Below are 14,397 nucleotides of genomic sequence, written 5' to 3'. Positions count from 1 at the left end.
GATGAACCATTTTGCACAAACGACCTGGCTACACCTTAGGGACAGGGTATCATATAGCCCAGCCTGACCTTGTACTCCCTATATACCCCAAGATTGTCCTCAAACTTGCGATCCTCCTGACGCCACCTCCCCAGAACTGGCATTACAGTTATGCACCACTATGCCTGTTTTAATTATTTTCCCTTTCAGCTCTTTCTCAGCAGTGGGTCTTGAGAACTATTTGTTGCTCTTTGGGATCCCTCGCGCCCGGGTCGCGGCAGGTGCTCCTGGCGTGGAGCGCCTCTGACACCTGCCCTGGCCCGGCCCCAGCCCCGGCCCCGCGCAGGCCCTGCTCTTCCGGCATTTAAGGCGTGTAGCCGGCGCGGCTGCAGCTCGGGGTGGTTGAGAGTCACAGCCGGCGGGACGCACGAAGCAGGATGGGCTGCAGGCACAGCCGACCCAGCCGCTGCAAGCGCGCGGAAAAGGTACTGGGCGCTGGGACACGGAGGTCTGCCTTGGGGGGGCGTTCAGAGGGTCGACAGAGGACACCGGATGGACAACAATCGGGGACTGGCACGGAGACCCGGGTGCAGGGACGGCGATGATCTGTCCCCGCCCGCGCCGAGCCAACCCGGCAGCCAGCAGCCGAGTTGACACACTCAGCCCCAGGCAAAACTGAAGCTGATCTCTGCTGTCCCGGCGGCGCGGAGATGACTGGTGTGTCTGTGGCAGATGGTCTTAAGTGTGGGGCTATCACTGTGTGGTTGAGGACCGGACGCTTGACCTCTCTGAGTCTTGGGCTAAGGTCTAAGGCCCGCAATCTGAGTGGTCCACTGCCTTGCAGCGCTAGCATCACTTGAGACCTGTTGGAAACCTAAACTCCAGGTCTGCGCAAGGGTTGTTAAGACACAGCCTGCCCCTTAACGGAGTTTCGCCTCGGATCACTGCGCCCTTTAGAGCCTGGGAAGCGGTCAGGGCCTCTTGCAAGCTCAGAGCAGTGCGTGGGCTGCCCTTAGGGTAGCTGGGAGGGGCCAAAGAGGGAGGCGATCTGTAGTCTCCTGCAGCTCTCTCCTCCCTTCCTGTCCCTCCCCCAGGGACCTGAAGCTGGGTTAGGGCCCAAGAGACTGACTCAGGTTTCTGCCCCTTGAGGTCTGAGAAGCCCCAGGAGGTTGGAGCCTAGATCCAGGACCATGTCTACAGAGAGGACAGCGGGAGGCCCAGAGAAGGGAACAGGGACCCTGGAGTCCTGGTCCCATTTCCTGTTGCTCTCTGCCAGTCCCTCTGTCCCGGCCAGGTGGGGATGGACAGACCTTGCACTTGACCAGCCCCCCGTTGTGAAAATGACTAACTTTGCAGCTCTTCTGTCTGTCTGTCATCTGTGTATGTCTGTCTTCAGCTTTGCCAGTGTCTCTCTCTTGCTCTCTGCTCCCTCCCCAGCACTTCCAATGACTTCTTTTTATTATTTGTTTTGTTTTTCTAGCTCCCCCCCTTTTGTTTGTGACAGGGTCTTATGTAGCCCAGGCTGCCCTCAAATTGAATGTGTAGCCAAGACTGGCCTTGAACTACTAATCCACCTGCTGGGATTACCAGCATGTCCCATCATGCCAGGCTGTATGTTTTTGTTTAGTTTTTGAGAAAAGGTCTCAATACATAGCCCAGATTGGCCTCAAACTTTCAATTTTCCTTAGCTGCCCCGCTGTTGAAATTACAGGCATGGGCTACCATTCCTGGCTTCCAGTGGCTGCAAGGCCCTTCACGCTAGTCGCCTCAAACAGCCTGGCATGTCTGCCCTGGCATGTCTGCCCTGGACCTGTGTGCGTTTGCTGGGTTCTGTCCACCACACTGCCAGTGAGCAGGACAGTGGGCGCCTTTTTGGCTAAGTTTACACCTGTTCCTACCTCTCCTGGTTGGTGCTTTTGCTTAATTTTTAATGCAGGTGTCAAGACCTGAGCACCCAGTCCATCCCAGCAGGCTGGGAATACCCCTGGGGGAGGGGACACCAGAATAGAGGTTGGGGCCACAGGGTCAGACCACAATAATGACTCACCCTGAGCATTTTTCACTTCCCACTCAGCCTCATGAAGGCCCTGAGAACCAGGTTGAGCTATAGAAGGAAGCATTCCCACATTACAGGTGTGGACACTGAGGCTCAGAGAGTCAGATGCTAGGATGAGGGGGCTGGAGAGATGGCTCAGTGGTTAAGAGCACTGGCTCCTCCAGAGGATCCAGGTTCAATTCCTAGTACCCACATGACCGTTCATTATCTTAAATCCCAGTACCATGGGATCTGACACCCTCTTCAGGCCTCTGTGGCAACCAGCATGCATGTGACACACATAATATATGCAGGCAAAACACCCATACACATAATTTAAAAAATGTTTTTCCTAATTAAAAAAATATAGAAGACTTGCTGGATGTGGTGGCAACTTTAATTCCAGCACTCAGGAGGTAGAGACAGGCGGATCTTTATGAGTTTGAGGCCAGCCTGGTCTACATGAAAGTTCCAGGACAGCTAGAACTACATAGAGAGACCCTGTTTCATATATACATATGCATATGCATATACATATACATATATGACTGGCTTTCTTCACATGCCATCTAGCCTGTCATACACACACACACACACACACACACATACTCCCTCACCCTCTATTGCCTTGTGCAGAGCATGGAGCAGGTGCTGAGAAGTGCAGTAAGGGCCAACTGGGAGCCAGGCCAAGGCTTAGCCCAGCATGCAGCAGGAGAGCCTCCCAAACTGAGAAGGCTTCTTGGGTGGGGAAGTTTGGCAAGAGTTTCCCCAATCAAAGCCAAGGACTCAAGGGAAGTCTGAGCTGCAGAAAGCCCAGGATGTTGAGCTTGCGCAGAGTGGGGTGGCTGGTAGCAATGCCAGTCTTTATGAGAACTCGCCAGGCTTGGGACAGGATCCAGATGGCTAGGACCTCCCTTGTACCTCCCGCACATAGATCCAAGGATTGTTTTGTTGTTGTTTTTTGTTTTTTGTTTTTTTTGTTTTTTCGAGACAGGGTTTCTCTGTGTAGCTTTGTGCCTTTTCCTGGAACTCACTTGGTAGCCCAGGCTGGCCTCGAACTCACAGAGATCCGCCTGGCTCTGCCTCCCGAGTGCTGGGATTAAAGGCGTGCACCACCAACGCCCGGCTGATTTGTTTTGTTTTGTTTTTTGTTTTGTTTTGTTTCGTTTTGTTTTTTGAGACAGAGTTTCTCTGCATAGCTTTGGTGCCTGTCCTATATCTCACTCTGTAGACCAGGCTAGCTTCAAACTCACAGAGATCCACTTGGCTCCCGAGTGCTGGGATTAAAGGCATGGGCCACCGCCACCGCCGCCGCCGCCGCCGCCGCCGCCGCCGCCGCCACCACCACCACCACCACCGCCACCACCACCTGCGCCGATGATGACACCACCACCTGGCCAGATCCAAGGATTTGATGAGCTCTGTGCTCTGTGGCTCGACTGACAAGGCCCTCTAGACCTTACTGAGAGGCCCCACCTGGGACTAAGTCACTGCTGTCTCAGGACATGCTGATATCCTGGGAATAGGGGCTGGGGATGTAGCTCGGGGACAGAGACCTGGCTTCCGTCCACAGCACCACACAAACTGGGCATGATGGTAGATGCCTCTAATCCCAGAACTTGGAAGGTGAGGTAGGAAGATCTAAAGCTCAAGGTCATCCTCAGCTACAGTGAGTTCAAGGCCAGCCTGGTCTACAACGCAAATTTCAGGCCAGCCAGAGCTAGCTATAAAGTGAGACCTTGTGCCAGGCGGTGGTGGCGCACGCCTTTAATCCCAGCACTCGGGAGGCAGAGGCAGGCGGATCTCTGTGAGTTCGAGGCCAGCCTGGGCTACCAAGTGAGTCCCAGGAAAGGCACAAAGCTACACAGAGAAACCCTGCCTCGAAGAACCAAAAAAAAAAAAAAAAAAAAAAAAAAAAAAATAGAATTTTGGGGGCTGGAGAGATGGCTCAGTGGTTAAGAGCACCGACTCTTCCAGAGGTCCTGAGTTCAATTCCCAGCAACCACATGGTGGCTGACAACCACTGGTGCCCTCTTCTGGCCTGCAAGGACACATTGCAGGCAGAATACTGTATACATAATAAATAAAATAAATCTTTAAGCCAGGCGGTGGTGGCACACGCCTTTAATCCCAGCACTCGGGAGGCAGAGCCAGGCGGATCTCTGTGAGTTCGAGGCCAGCCTGGGCTACCAAGTGAGTTCCAGGAAAGGCGCAAAGCTATACAGAGAAACCCTGTCTCGAAAAACCAAAAAAAAAAAAAAAAAAAAAAAGTGAGACCTTGTCTCAAAACAAAAAAACAAGCAAAAGCAACAACAAAAAATTCATTCCCCCTACACAGGATCCTTCTTTCATGTTCTATGTACATACTTTTTTTTCGTGTGTGTGTGTGTGTGTGTGTGTGTGTGTGTGTGTGTGTGTGTCTGTCTGTCTATGTGTCTGTGTGCACACACATGCCACTTCATGTGTGGAGGTCAGGTAACAACTTTCAAGAATTGGTTCTCTCCTTCCTGGGGATCAAAATCAGTTTGTAGTGTTGTCAGAAGGCGGCTTTACCCACTGAGTCATCCCAAACATAATAAGACATATTAAGACATATTTGATGCCAGATGGTGGTGGCGCACGCCTTTAATCCCAGCACTCGGGAGGCAGAGCCAGGTGGATCTCTGTGAGTTCGAGGCCAGTCTGGTCTACAGAGCGAGATCCAGGACAGGCACCAAAACAACACAGAGAAACCCTGTCGTGGAAAAAAGAAAAAAAAAAAAAAAGACATGTTTGAATGTAATAAATACACAAAATGTCATCTAAAAGAACTTGGCAGACATTTGTGTACCCATTCCACTGAGTTCTGAGCGTCTGTGGTCTTGCGTTAGTTCTCAGATCTGCTTGAGTGACCTTGTCAGCAACTTGGCTTCTTGGGTTCAGTGTAAGACAGACACAACATTGGCTCCTGGGTCTAGGTTTGTTCTCCAAAGTTGATGAGAGGTTGAGTGTACTCAAGACCCAATGGCCTGACTGGCACGTGGTGAGACATAGAATTAAAGTTGGGATCTAAGGATGTCACTGCCGGCGGCACACCCAAAGAAGCGAAGGGGTTTGTGAGGACAACGGACATTAATGCTTGCTGGGGGGGGGGGGGGGGCAGGTGCAGGGACGTGCAGCCTCGGAACCTTTGTTCTCAAGGAGTAAATTAATCTGTTCTCTGCGGAGCTAGGACGTAGGGTCGTGGTCACTGGGAGAAGCTGAGGGGGCTAGATTTCCATTTCTTGTGCAGAATGGTTGGGGGGCAGGGGAAAGAGTAGCGAGTTCCTCATTACTGGAGAGGTTCAAGCAGAGGTCAGATGTCATTTGGGTGAGAAAGGTAGAAGTGATACAAGCCCCAGATGGCAAATATTTGCAAGTCCACCGTGGGAACCTAATTGTTCTTATCATTGCAATTTAAGACTGTTTCAGGGGCTGGAGAGATGGCTCAGAGGTTAAGAGCACTGACTATTCTTCCAGAGGTCCTGAGTTCAATTCCCAGCAACCACATGGTGGCTCACAACCATCTGTAATGAGATCTGGTGCCCTCTTCTGGCCTGCAGGAATACATGCAAACGGAACAGTAAGAAAAAAAAAAAAAGACTGTTTCAAATTTTAAAAAGTTTAGAAGGAATTTGGAAATTGCTTCTAAGATCACCATTAAGAAATAGCCTCTATAAAATACATTGGGTGAAATTCTCAAAGAATGAATAAGATTAAAAAAAAAGAGAGCCGGGCGGTGGCGCACGCCTTTAGTCCCAGCACTCGGGAGGCAGAGCCAGGCGGATCTCTGTGAGTTCGAGGCCAGCCTGGGCTACCAAGTGAGTCCCAGGAAAGGCGCAAAGCTACACAGAGAAACCCTGTCTCGAAAAACCAAAAAAAAAAAAAAAAAGAGAAAAAGAGAAATAGCCTGATTTTCCCACATACGTCATATAGATATTTTTATAAATCTAGTAACCTTTTTTTTTAAATATTTTTGGTGTGGGGGGAGGAGAGAGAGAATGCATGCCACATATATACCAGCATCCTGCCTCATCTATCAGATCCCCAGGAGCTGAGGTTACAGACAGTCGTGAGCTGCCAACATGGGTGCTGGGAACTGAACTCCAGTCCTCTGGAAGATCAGCAAGTGCTCTTGACCACGTAGCCTCCTCTCCAGCCCTAAATCTGGAAATATATTGCATATGGCTGTCTTCCGGTGCTCTACTAGAGGCATTTTTCCCACGTGAGTCCTGCAGAACCTTTTTCTAATGGCCACCTAAGGTCCTGGCCATTGTCCTTGTTTAACCAGTTTGTGCATGTGCATTGGTTCTTTACAGCCCTCCACCTTTGCTAGTGATGAACTTCCTGTGTTCTCCTAACCCAAGGCACAGTGACTTTGTCCCTAGATCAGCGAGAGTCACATAAACAATGATATCTTGGCCCGGCGGTGGTGGCGCATGCCTTTAATTCCAGCACTCAGGAGGCAGAGCCAGGTGGATCTCTGTGAGTTCGAGGCCAGCCTGGGCTACAGAGTGAGATCCAGGACAGGCTCCAAAGCTACACAGAGAAACCGTGTCTCAAGAAAGAAAAAAAAAAATATCATGGCTGTTACTTGAAGGTGGGTGGGGATGAAACCTTCACTGGCTAACCATGATATTCAGCAGGTGGGGGTCCCGGGCAGAAGAAATACAAGGCACATTTGACCTTCGCCCTGCGGTTGCCAAAGGCATGCTAGTCAGGGAGCGTGAGAGAAGCCGCCGGCCTGATCAGGCAGCAGCTGCTGCACCTTCTGCCCTAGCCATTACTGACACATCACACCGGTATGCACATGGCCTCTGTTCCAGCCATCACAGCAGCACTGGCCCTCACGTGGCCTCTGAGCTAATGTTTTTAGCCAGAAAAATAATGTTCCATAAATCTCTCATTCTGGATGAATCCAATGCGAGCTTCCGTACACAGAGCATTCTCAAAGACTCGTGAGGTTCAGCCACATTTCTGTGCTAGACAGCTAGACCTTTCAACCTAAAACGCACCAGAAAAATTCCTAAGAAGTAGGTCTTCCTGGGGATGCAACCCATCTGAGAGAATGCTTACCTAGCATATCCAGGTCCCTGGGTTTCATACCCAGTATTGCATGAAGCTGTGTGGTGGCACATGCCTATAATCCCAGCACTAAGGAGGTGGGGGCATGAGGACCAAGAGTTCAAAGTTACCAGGCGGTGGTGGCATACCCCTTTATCCCACCACTTGGGAGACAGAGGCAGGCAGATCTCTGAGTTTGAGGCCAGCTTGGGCTACTGAATGAGTTCCAGGACAGCCAGGGCTACATACAAAAACCAAAACAAACAAACAAAAAAATCCATAGTTATCTTCAGCTATGCAGTGAGTTTGAGGGTAGCCTGATCTATACTGTATGACAACCTGCCTCCAAAGAAATTCCTAGGAATTGCTCTTTGAGAGACATCCTTTGGTGACATGCTTTCTGAGCTCATACGTGTTCTTAATTCTGCTTTCTAAAATTGTGGTTGAACTAACAGGAGGCTAGACTCTTTCCCTAAGAGCCTGAGATGCTGCAGCCTCCTGTAAACACACCCACATCTGCCTCGGTTGGTGTCATGCCTGGGCCTGCGCTTCGTGTCAGCTCGTGGTTTTTATAGCGACAGCCTAAAATGGTGAAAGTTCAAGTTAATTGCTCAGGAGAGCCGTTTGAGTCCAGTGTGTGCATCATTGGGTAGCAGGGACTACACCTGACATGTGTGTTCATAGATCATATAGTGAAGAGAAGTCTAATCTGCCTGGAAACGAGCTGATGAAGCTCATGGTGGGCCAGGCATGGTAGCCCATAGCAATGGTCACAGCATTGGGGAAGTAGGAGCACGAGGATCAAGAGTTCCATGTCATCGGTCACGCTTACGATATAGCAAGTTGGTGACCAGCTTGGTCTACATGAGACCCTGTCTCAAAAAAATAAATAATAAATAAATAAAAACGTAAACAAAGCCTGCCTTGGGAAGAGTAGGCATGTGCTGTAAAGCTGAGTGTCCACTGTTCAGACTGACACCTCACAAGGACTTAGCTTTCCATCCTCATTATCCCCTTGGTGTTTCCCACCCTCAGCACTGTGAGCGGTCTTCCCAGGATGGGTGGAGCACCTTTTAGGAACTGGAATATGGCCCACTCTTCAACTCTTCCCTTTCTGGGTCCTCAGGCTTTTCTCTCTGCTCTCTGACTGCCGTGGCCACTGTTATATTCCAAGAGAGCTTGCTTCTGTTTGGCACAGAGTCTCACTATGTAGTCCAGGTTGGTCTGGAAGATGAGATCCTCGGGCCTTGGATGACTGGCATGCGCTGCCACACCGGGCTCCGCTTCTTTCGGATGAGCGAACGGCTTTGTGTGATACCAGCCTTCAGAGTCAGGCCCATCCTTCGCAATCACCGTGAGCTGCCTTCTGCGCTTTCTGATTGCAAATGTCCTGCCCTGGGCGTCCTATAGTCTCTGTTCTTGATAAAGGGACTTCTCCCCGCTTGCAGGCAAACTATGAGACCAGGGAGCATACTGACGGGAGGTGGCAGTTGTGCTGGCATCCTCTCCCCCTAGGCCAGTGGTTCTCAACCTGTGGATCGAGACCACTTTGGAAATCAAATGATCCTTTCACAGGGGTCACCTAAGACCATCAGAAAACACAGATGTTGGGCCAGGTGGTGGTGGTGCATGCTTTTAATCCCAGCACTCGAGAGGCAGAGGCAGGCAGATCTCTGTGAGTTTGAGGCCAGCCTGATCTACCGAGAGAGAGAGACAGAGACAGAGACAGAGAGACAGAGACAGAGAGACAGAGACAGAGAGACAGAGAGAGACAGAGAATAGGCATTTATATTACAATTTATAACAGTAAAAAAATTACCGTTATTAAGTACAAAGAAAAATAATTTTATCTCTGGGGGTCACCACACACAACACAAGGAACTGTATTAAAGGGTCACAGCGTTAGGAAGGTTGAGAACCACCATCCTAGGCATTTGACTGTTATATTGTTCTGGCCTGGGCTTCTGGGAGGCAGGCTATGAAAGACTCCAGGTTTGCCCTCATCCCCATAAGCAAGTACCCTCCTTTCCTCTACTCCAAAAATATCTCTTCCATGATGCTGAAGCATCCGAGTGTGTCAAGCCGCCAGCCCCCTCCCTGTTCAAAGCAAACACAGGCCAAGATTGATGATGAATGAGATGGCAAGATGACATCACCTTATCCCTGATTCCCATCTATAGCATAGCAAAGCCAGAAGGGCTCTTAGGTTTCCTATGGGCCAATGTCTGCTTCCTAATTTCAGAAGCAATGGAACCGTTCATCCCAGGCTCCTGCCGTCATGCCTTCCCTGACGTGATGGGCTGCGGCCCTCAAACTCTCAGCCCGGACAGGTCTTTCCTCCTCTATGCTGCTTCTTGTCTGGCATTGAGTGACAACAATAAGAAAAGTCACTAAGAAAGGGTTGCACAGGGCCTTGTCCAAGCCCTGCCATTGGGCTACACCTCACCCTTGCTCAAGCTCTTGTAAATCAGAGTGCTCATAAAATATAATTTGATCATTAAAAATAGAAATAAAGGGCCTGGAGAGATGGCTCGGTGATTGATACCATGTACTGCTCTTCCAGAGGACCAGAGTTCTGTTCCCAGCTCCAAGGTGGAGTGGCTGTCAACTGCCTATAGTTCCGGTTCGATCCAGGAGATCCTTCACCCTCTCCTGGCTCTATGGGAGCCTGTGCTCACATCCTAACACCACACACACACACACACACACACACACACACACACACACACACACCACTAAAACTAAAATATATCTTAAAAAATAGAAATAATGTCAGACATGGTGGCATATACCTTTACTCCCAGCATTTGGGAGGCAGAGACAGATGGATCTCTGAGTTTGAGGGCAGACTGATCTACAGAGTGAGTTCCAGGCCAGCCAGGACCTGTCTTAAAAAAAAGAAAAAAAGAAAAGAAAATTGGGTGTGGTACTTCACACCTGTAATCCCAGCACTTGGGAGGTAGGGGCAGGAGAATCATGAATTCAAGTTCATCTTCAACTATACGCCGTTTAAGGCCAGCCTGGGCTACATGAGACCCTGTCTTAACAAAAACAAAAAAAATCAAAAATAGAATTAAGGGGCTGAAGTGATGGATCCGTTCACTGGATGCTCTTCCAGAGAACCCAGGTTTGAATCTGAGCACTTGTGTGGTGGTTCACAACCATCTGTAACTCCATTTCCAGAGGATTCACAGTCCTGTGCTGGCCTCTTTAGGTACCAGACACATGTAATACACAGACAGATAGACAAAACAGTAATATACATACAATTAAAACAAATATTTTTACATTATTTATTTTATGGGTATGAACGCTTTGCCTGCATGTACATATATGTACCATGTGCATACTTGATGCTCCAAGAGGTCAGAAGAGGATGTTGGCTTCCCCAGGAGCTGGAGTTACAGATGGTTATAAGCCATCACATGGTTGCTAAGAGTCAAACCCAGGTCCTCTGGAAGAACAGTAAGTGCTTTAAACCACTAAGCCATCTCTTTAAACCCCTAGAAAATATTTTGGTTTGGTTTTGTTTGTTTTTCGAGACAGAGTTTCTCTGTGTAGCGTTGCACCTCTCCTGAAACTTGCTTTGGAGACCAGGCTGGCCTCGAACTCACAGAGATCCGCCTGGCTCTGCCTCCCGAGTGCTGGGATTAAAGGCGTGCGCCACCACTGCCCAGCTAGAAAATAATTTTTTTTTTTTTTTTTTTTTTTTTTTGGTTTTTCAAGACAGGGTTTCTCTGTGTAGCTTTGCGCCTTTCCTGGAACTCACTTGGTAGCCCAGGCTGGCCTCGAACTCACAGAGATCCGCCTGGCTCTGCCTCCCGAGTGCTGGGATTAAAGGCCTGCGCCACCACCGCCCGGCGAAAATAATTTTTAAAGAAAGAAATAATCTTACCTCACAGTAAGATTAAAAAACTAAGTTTATCCCCAGAATATTTCACTTAAATCATTATAATTAACATATTCACAGACCAATTAATGTGAAGTGATAAATATTCATAATGTCTGAGAAATTAAGATGTTAGAAGCCATACATAACACTCCAGTTCCAAATACGGTTACACAGGTATATAATATATGCTGCTGTATTCCAGGCTTATCTATGTATCACAGGATTTACATTTTTTTGTATTCTCCCTAATTTCTACAGCAAATACTGACTCCTGCGTAACTGGAAAAAAATGGCATTATGTATTAATGTTTAAGAAAGTGACAGGGGCCTCAAGGATGATATAGCTCAGTGGCAAAGTGCCTGTGCCTGCTTATCATGCACAAGGTCCTGGGTTCGATTCCCAGTGTCACAGGAATGCAGAGGATGGGAAGGGGAGACTAGGAACTGCCTGTGGAGAAGCCCCAGGTGTCACTGTGCAGGTGCTAGCCTGGAGAGGGTTTTGTCAGACCCTGGGAAGGCTGTGACCTTCTTGCAGCTGGCAGATGTTCCTGCAGACCAGGTCTTCTCTCTGTAGCGTTTGCTATGTGGTAGAACACAGTGTTTCCTGAGTTTGTGATCTTGATACACTGTGAGCCTTGGAGGTAAGCTAAGAGGTCAGCCACAGCTCTGCAGGGCCTGTGCCTGCCGTGTTTCTCAGACAATGAGCAAGAACCTCCTGCATTCTGAGCTCTTTGTGCTGTGCTAAATACTGCAGGTATTTCTACCATTCTGAGGGACCTAAGGTCTGGAAGCTCGTGCAGCAGCACAGTTTTGAGTTTAGGATTGGAACCCAGAGCCGGATGCTTCTAGAACCCCGACCTTCAGCCTCACTTTACTCTAGCTAGTGTTTGTCTAAGAAGTTCTGCGCTGACTGAAGCATGTGATCATGCCTTTTGTTCCTTGCCTGGTTTCATTTTTAAGATTTATTTTTAGGCTCAGTGGTTAAGAGCACTGACTGCTCTTCCAGAGAACCCGGGTTCAATTCCCAGCACCCACATGGCAGCTAACAACTGTCTGTAACTACAAGATCTGACACCCTCACACAGGCATGCATACAGGCAGAACACCAATGCACGTAAAATAAAAATAAATAAATTATTTTTTTAATTTATTTTTACTTATATGTCAGTGTATGTTTATATAAGTGAATACAGGTTCCCACAGAGACCAGAAGAGGGTGCCAGATCACCTGGAGCTACCTGATGTGGGTGCTGGGAACTGAACTCTGGTCCTCTGGAAGAACAGCAAGTGCTCTTAACCACCAAGCCTCTCTCCAGCCCTGGGCTGGTCCTGTTTTTGTTTTGAACTTTCTGTGTAACTCAGGTTGGCCTCGAACCTGCAATCCTCCTGCTTCAGCCTTCTGAGTACAGGGACTATAGTCATGCATCACCACCCTGTCAAGGTGAAACCTAGTTTGGAATATCATCCCCCACCCCCAACCCCCGCTGTGAGGCCTCGGTTACTTTGTTTGTCATAATCAGAGCTTCACAATGTATTGTTTAATTTAGTGTGTGTGTGTGTGTGTGTGTGTGTGTGTGTGTGTGTGTGTGTACTCACATGCAATGGCACACAAGGAGAGGACAGAGGACAATGAATAGCAGCCCGTTCTCTCCTTCTGCCACGTGGCTCCTGGGGATTGAATTCAGGTTGTCAGGCTTCGTGCCAAGCCTTTACCCACCCAGCCACTGCCACCTCGCCTGCCCTACTTGGGCTATTTTTATAAACATCTCATAATCCTTTTGTCAAGAAGGAAGCCTTCGGGGCCAGAGAGATGGCTCAGCGGTTAAGAATACTGATAACTCTTCCAGGGGACCCAGTTCAATTTCTAGAGCTATCAGGGTGGCTCACAACTGTAAGGCCAGTCCCAGGGGATCTGATGCCCTCTTATACATCCAGGCAAAACATTCATACACATTAAAAAGATAAACAAGTAAATACATAATAAACTTTTTAAAATTGTCTCATAATCATGATTTTTATTAGTTTTGCATTTAAAAACAACAGTGACAGCTAGTAGGGGTTCGTTCTCCAAGTTGTGGGTAGAAGGAACAAACTTTAATTGGGGAAGATGTTCTTTGTTGGTAATCGGGTTGCAGTGATGGATGGTTGGGAATGGCATCTCACATGCTGCTTGAGGTGTTAGATCTGGCAAACATTCAGTTGCAGAGGATACACTGGGAGGTCAGTACCCCAGTGTGGCTTCTCCAGTGTCTACTGAAGGAATCTGAGCACGTGAATTTCCATGGGCATCCAGGTACATTGCACACATAAGGCTTCTCCCCAGTGCATTTCCTCATATGGTCTCTGAGCTGTAAAGGCTTTGTGTAAGGTTTTCCACAATCTTGGTAGGCAGGTGTCGGGCTTCAACTGGGAGGCTTCTTCTTGGACACATGGGCTCTGGGACTTGGACTCTGATCTTTCCTGGGGACGCTGTCTCTGGACCACAGGAGAATCTGGCATACTTTCTGGGGGTTGTCTTGGGGTCAAAGGAGAATGGGAGGGGCCTGGCGAGCCACCTGAAACCACCTGAGGATCACTGTCAGTCACCTTCAGCACTGGGTGCTGGCCTCTGACCTGTGCAGACATCCTGAGCATGAGAGGATACCAGCTGGCCCGAGCAGTGTGGCTGGGCAGCACTGGGCTTTTTCAGGTGATGCTTAGATATAGCCTTTTTTTTTTTTTTGTAGAGGTTTTCTTCCTGTCCCGCTGGCGAGTCACGGCAAAAGGTGGAATTTCGTGCCTACACCCACAAGTATTAAGAAAGGTGAACTTAGTGACAGCGAGGTCCGGGACCCACACCAAAATTGGCACCGAATGTTCTCGGGAACACACCTCACACGTTCTAGGTGCCCTCTGATTGGAGTCCAAGGTCTGGTCCCCAGTGACAGGCATCTCTTGGTGGTGCTCCTCTTGGGCAGTCTGGTCCAACACAGAAGTAACTACACGGTCTTCATCACAGGTCACTGAAGGACCTTACATGGCTCCTCCCTTCAGGAGATGCAGGCTGCCTTTCAGAGAGAACATCTTGATTATCACCAGACCTCTTCCTCAGACTTTCACACAAGGCTGCAGTATCGGTCACAAAAGTCTCCCTACCACTCAGGTTCTCCACCAGGCCAAATTCTTTGTGGACTGTCTCCTTGCTGCCAGAGACTGCTCTCCCCTGGGAACCAGAGAGGGAGGTTTCCTGCCTGTTGAGCTTCATCAGCTGAGAGCCTGCAGGGGATTTAGTCCGGTCAGCAGGCACACCTTGCTGATTCATAGCAACTGTCTCACTGGGCTCTCCTAATTGGAAAGGTATGTCTTTTCCGAGACTTGCCCTTGAGTTCTGGGGCAAAGATTTAGATTTGGATTTAGACTTAGATTTAGA

General features: G+C 49.0%; 1 protein-coding gene across 1 annotated transcript in view; it reads left to right on the top strand.

Moving 5' to 3' along the window:
• The first annotated feature begins 354 nt into the window (after positions 1–354).
• Ccdc69 (coiled-coil domain containing 69) overlaps positions 355–14,397 on the top strand; it is a 28,342-nt gene continuing 14,299 nt past the window's right edge. The window contains exon 1 of the mRNA XM_059269338.1: positions 355–464. Coding sequence (XP_059125321.1) covers positions 417–464 — 48 coding nt within the window. The 5' untranslated portion in view covers positions 355–416. The remainder of the gene's footprint in view (positions 465–14,397) is intronic.

The sequence above is a fragment of the Peromyscus eremicus genome, chromosome 8a, assembly GCF_949786415.1.
Source record: "Peromyscus eremicus chromosome 8a, PerEre_H2_v1, whole genome shotgun sequence".
Lineage (NCBI taxonomy): Eukaryota > Metazoa > Chordata > Mammalia > Rodentia > Cricetidae > Peromyscus > Peromyscus eremicus.
Note: the sequence above shows the minus strand (reverse complement) of the source record. Positions and strands in the feature narration are given on the sequence as shown.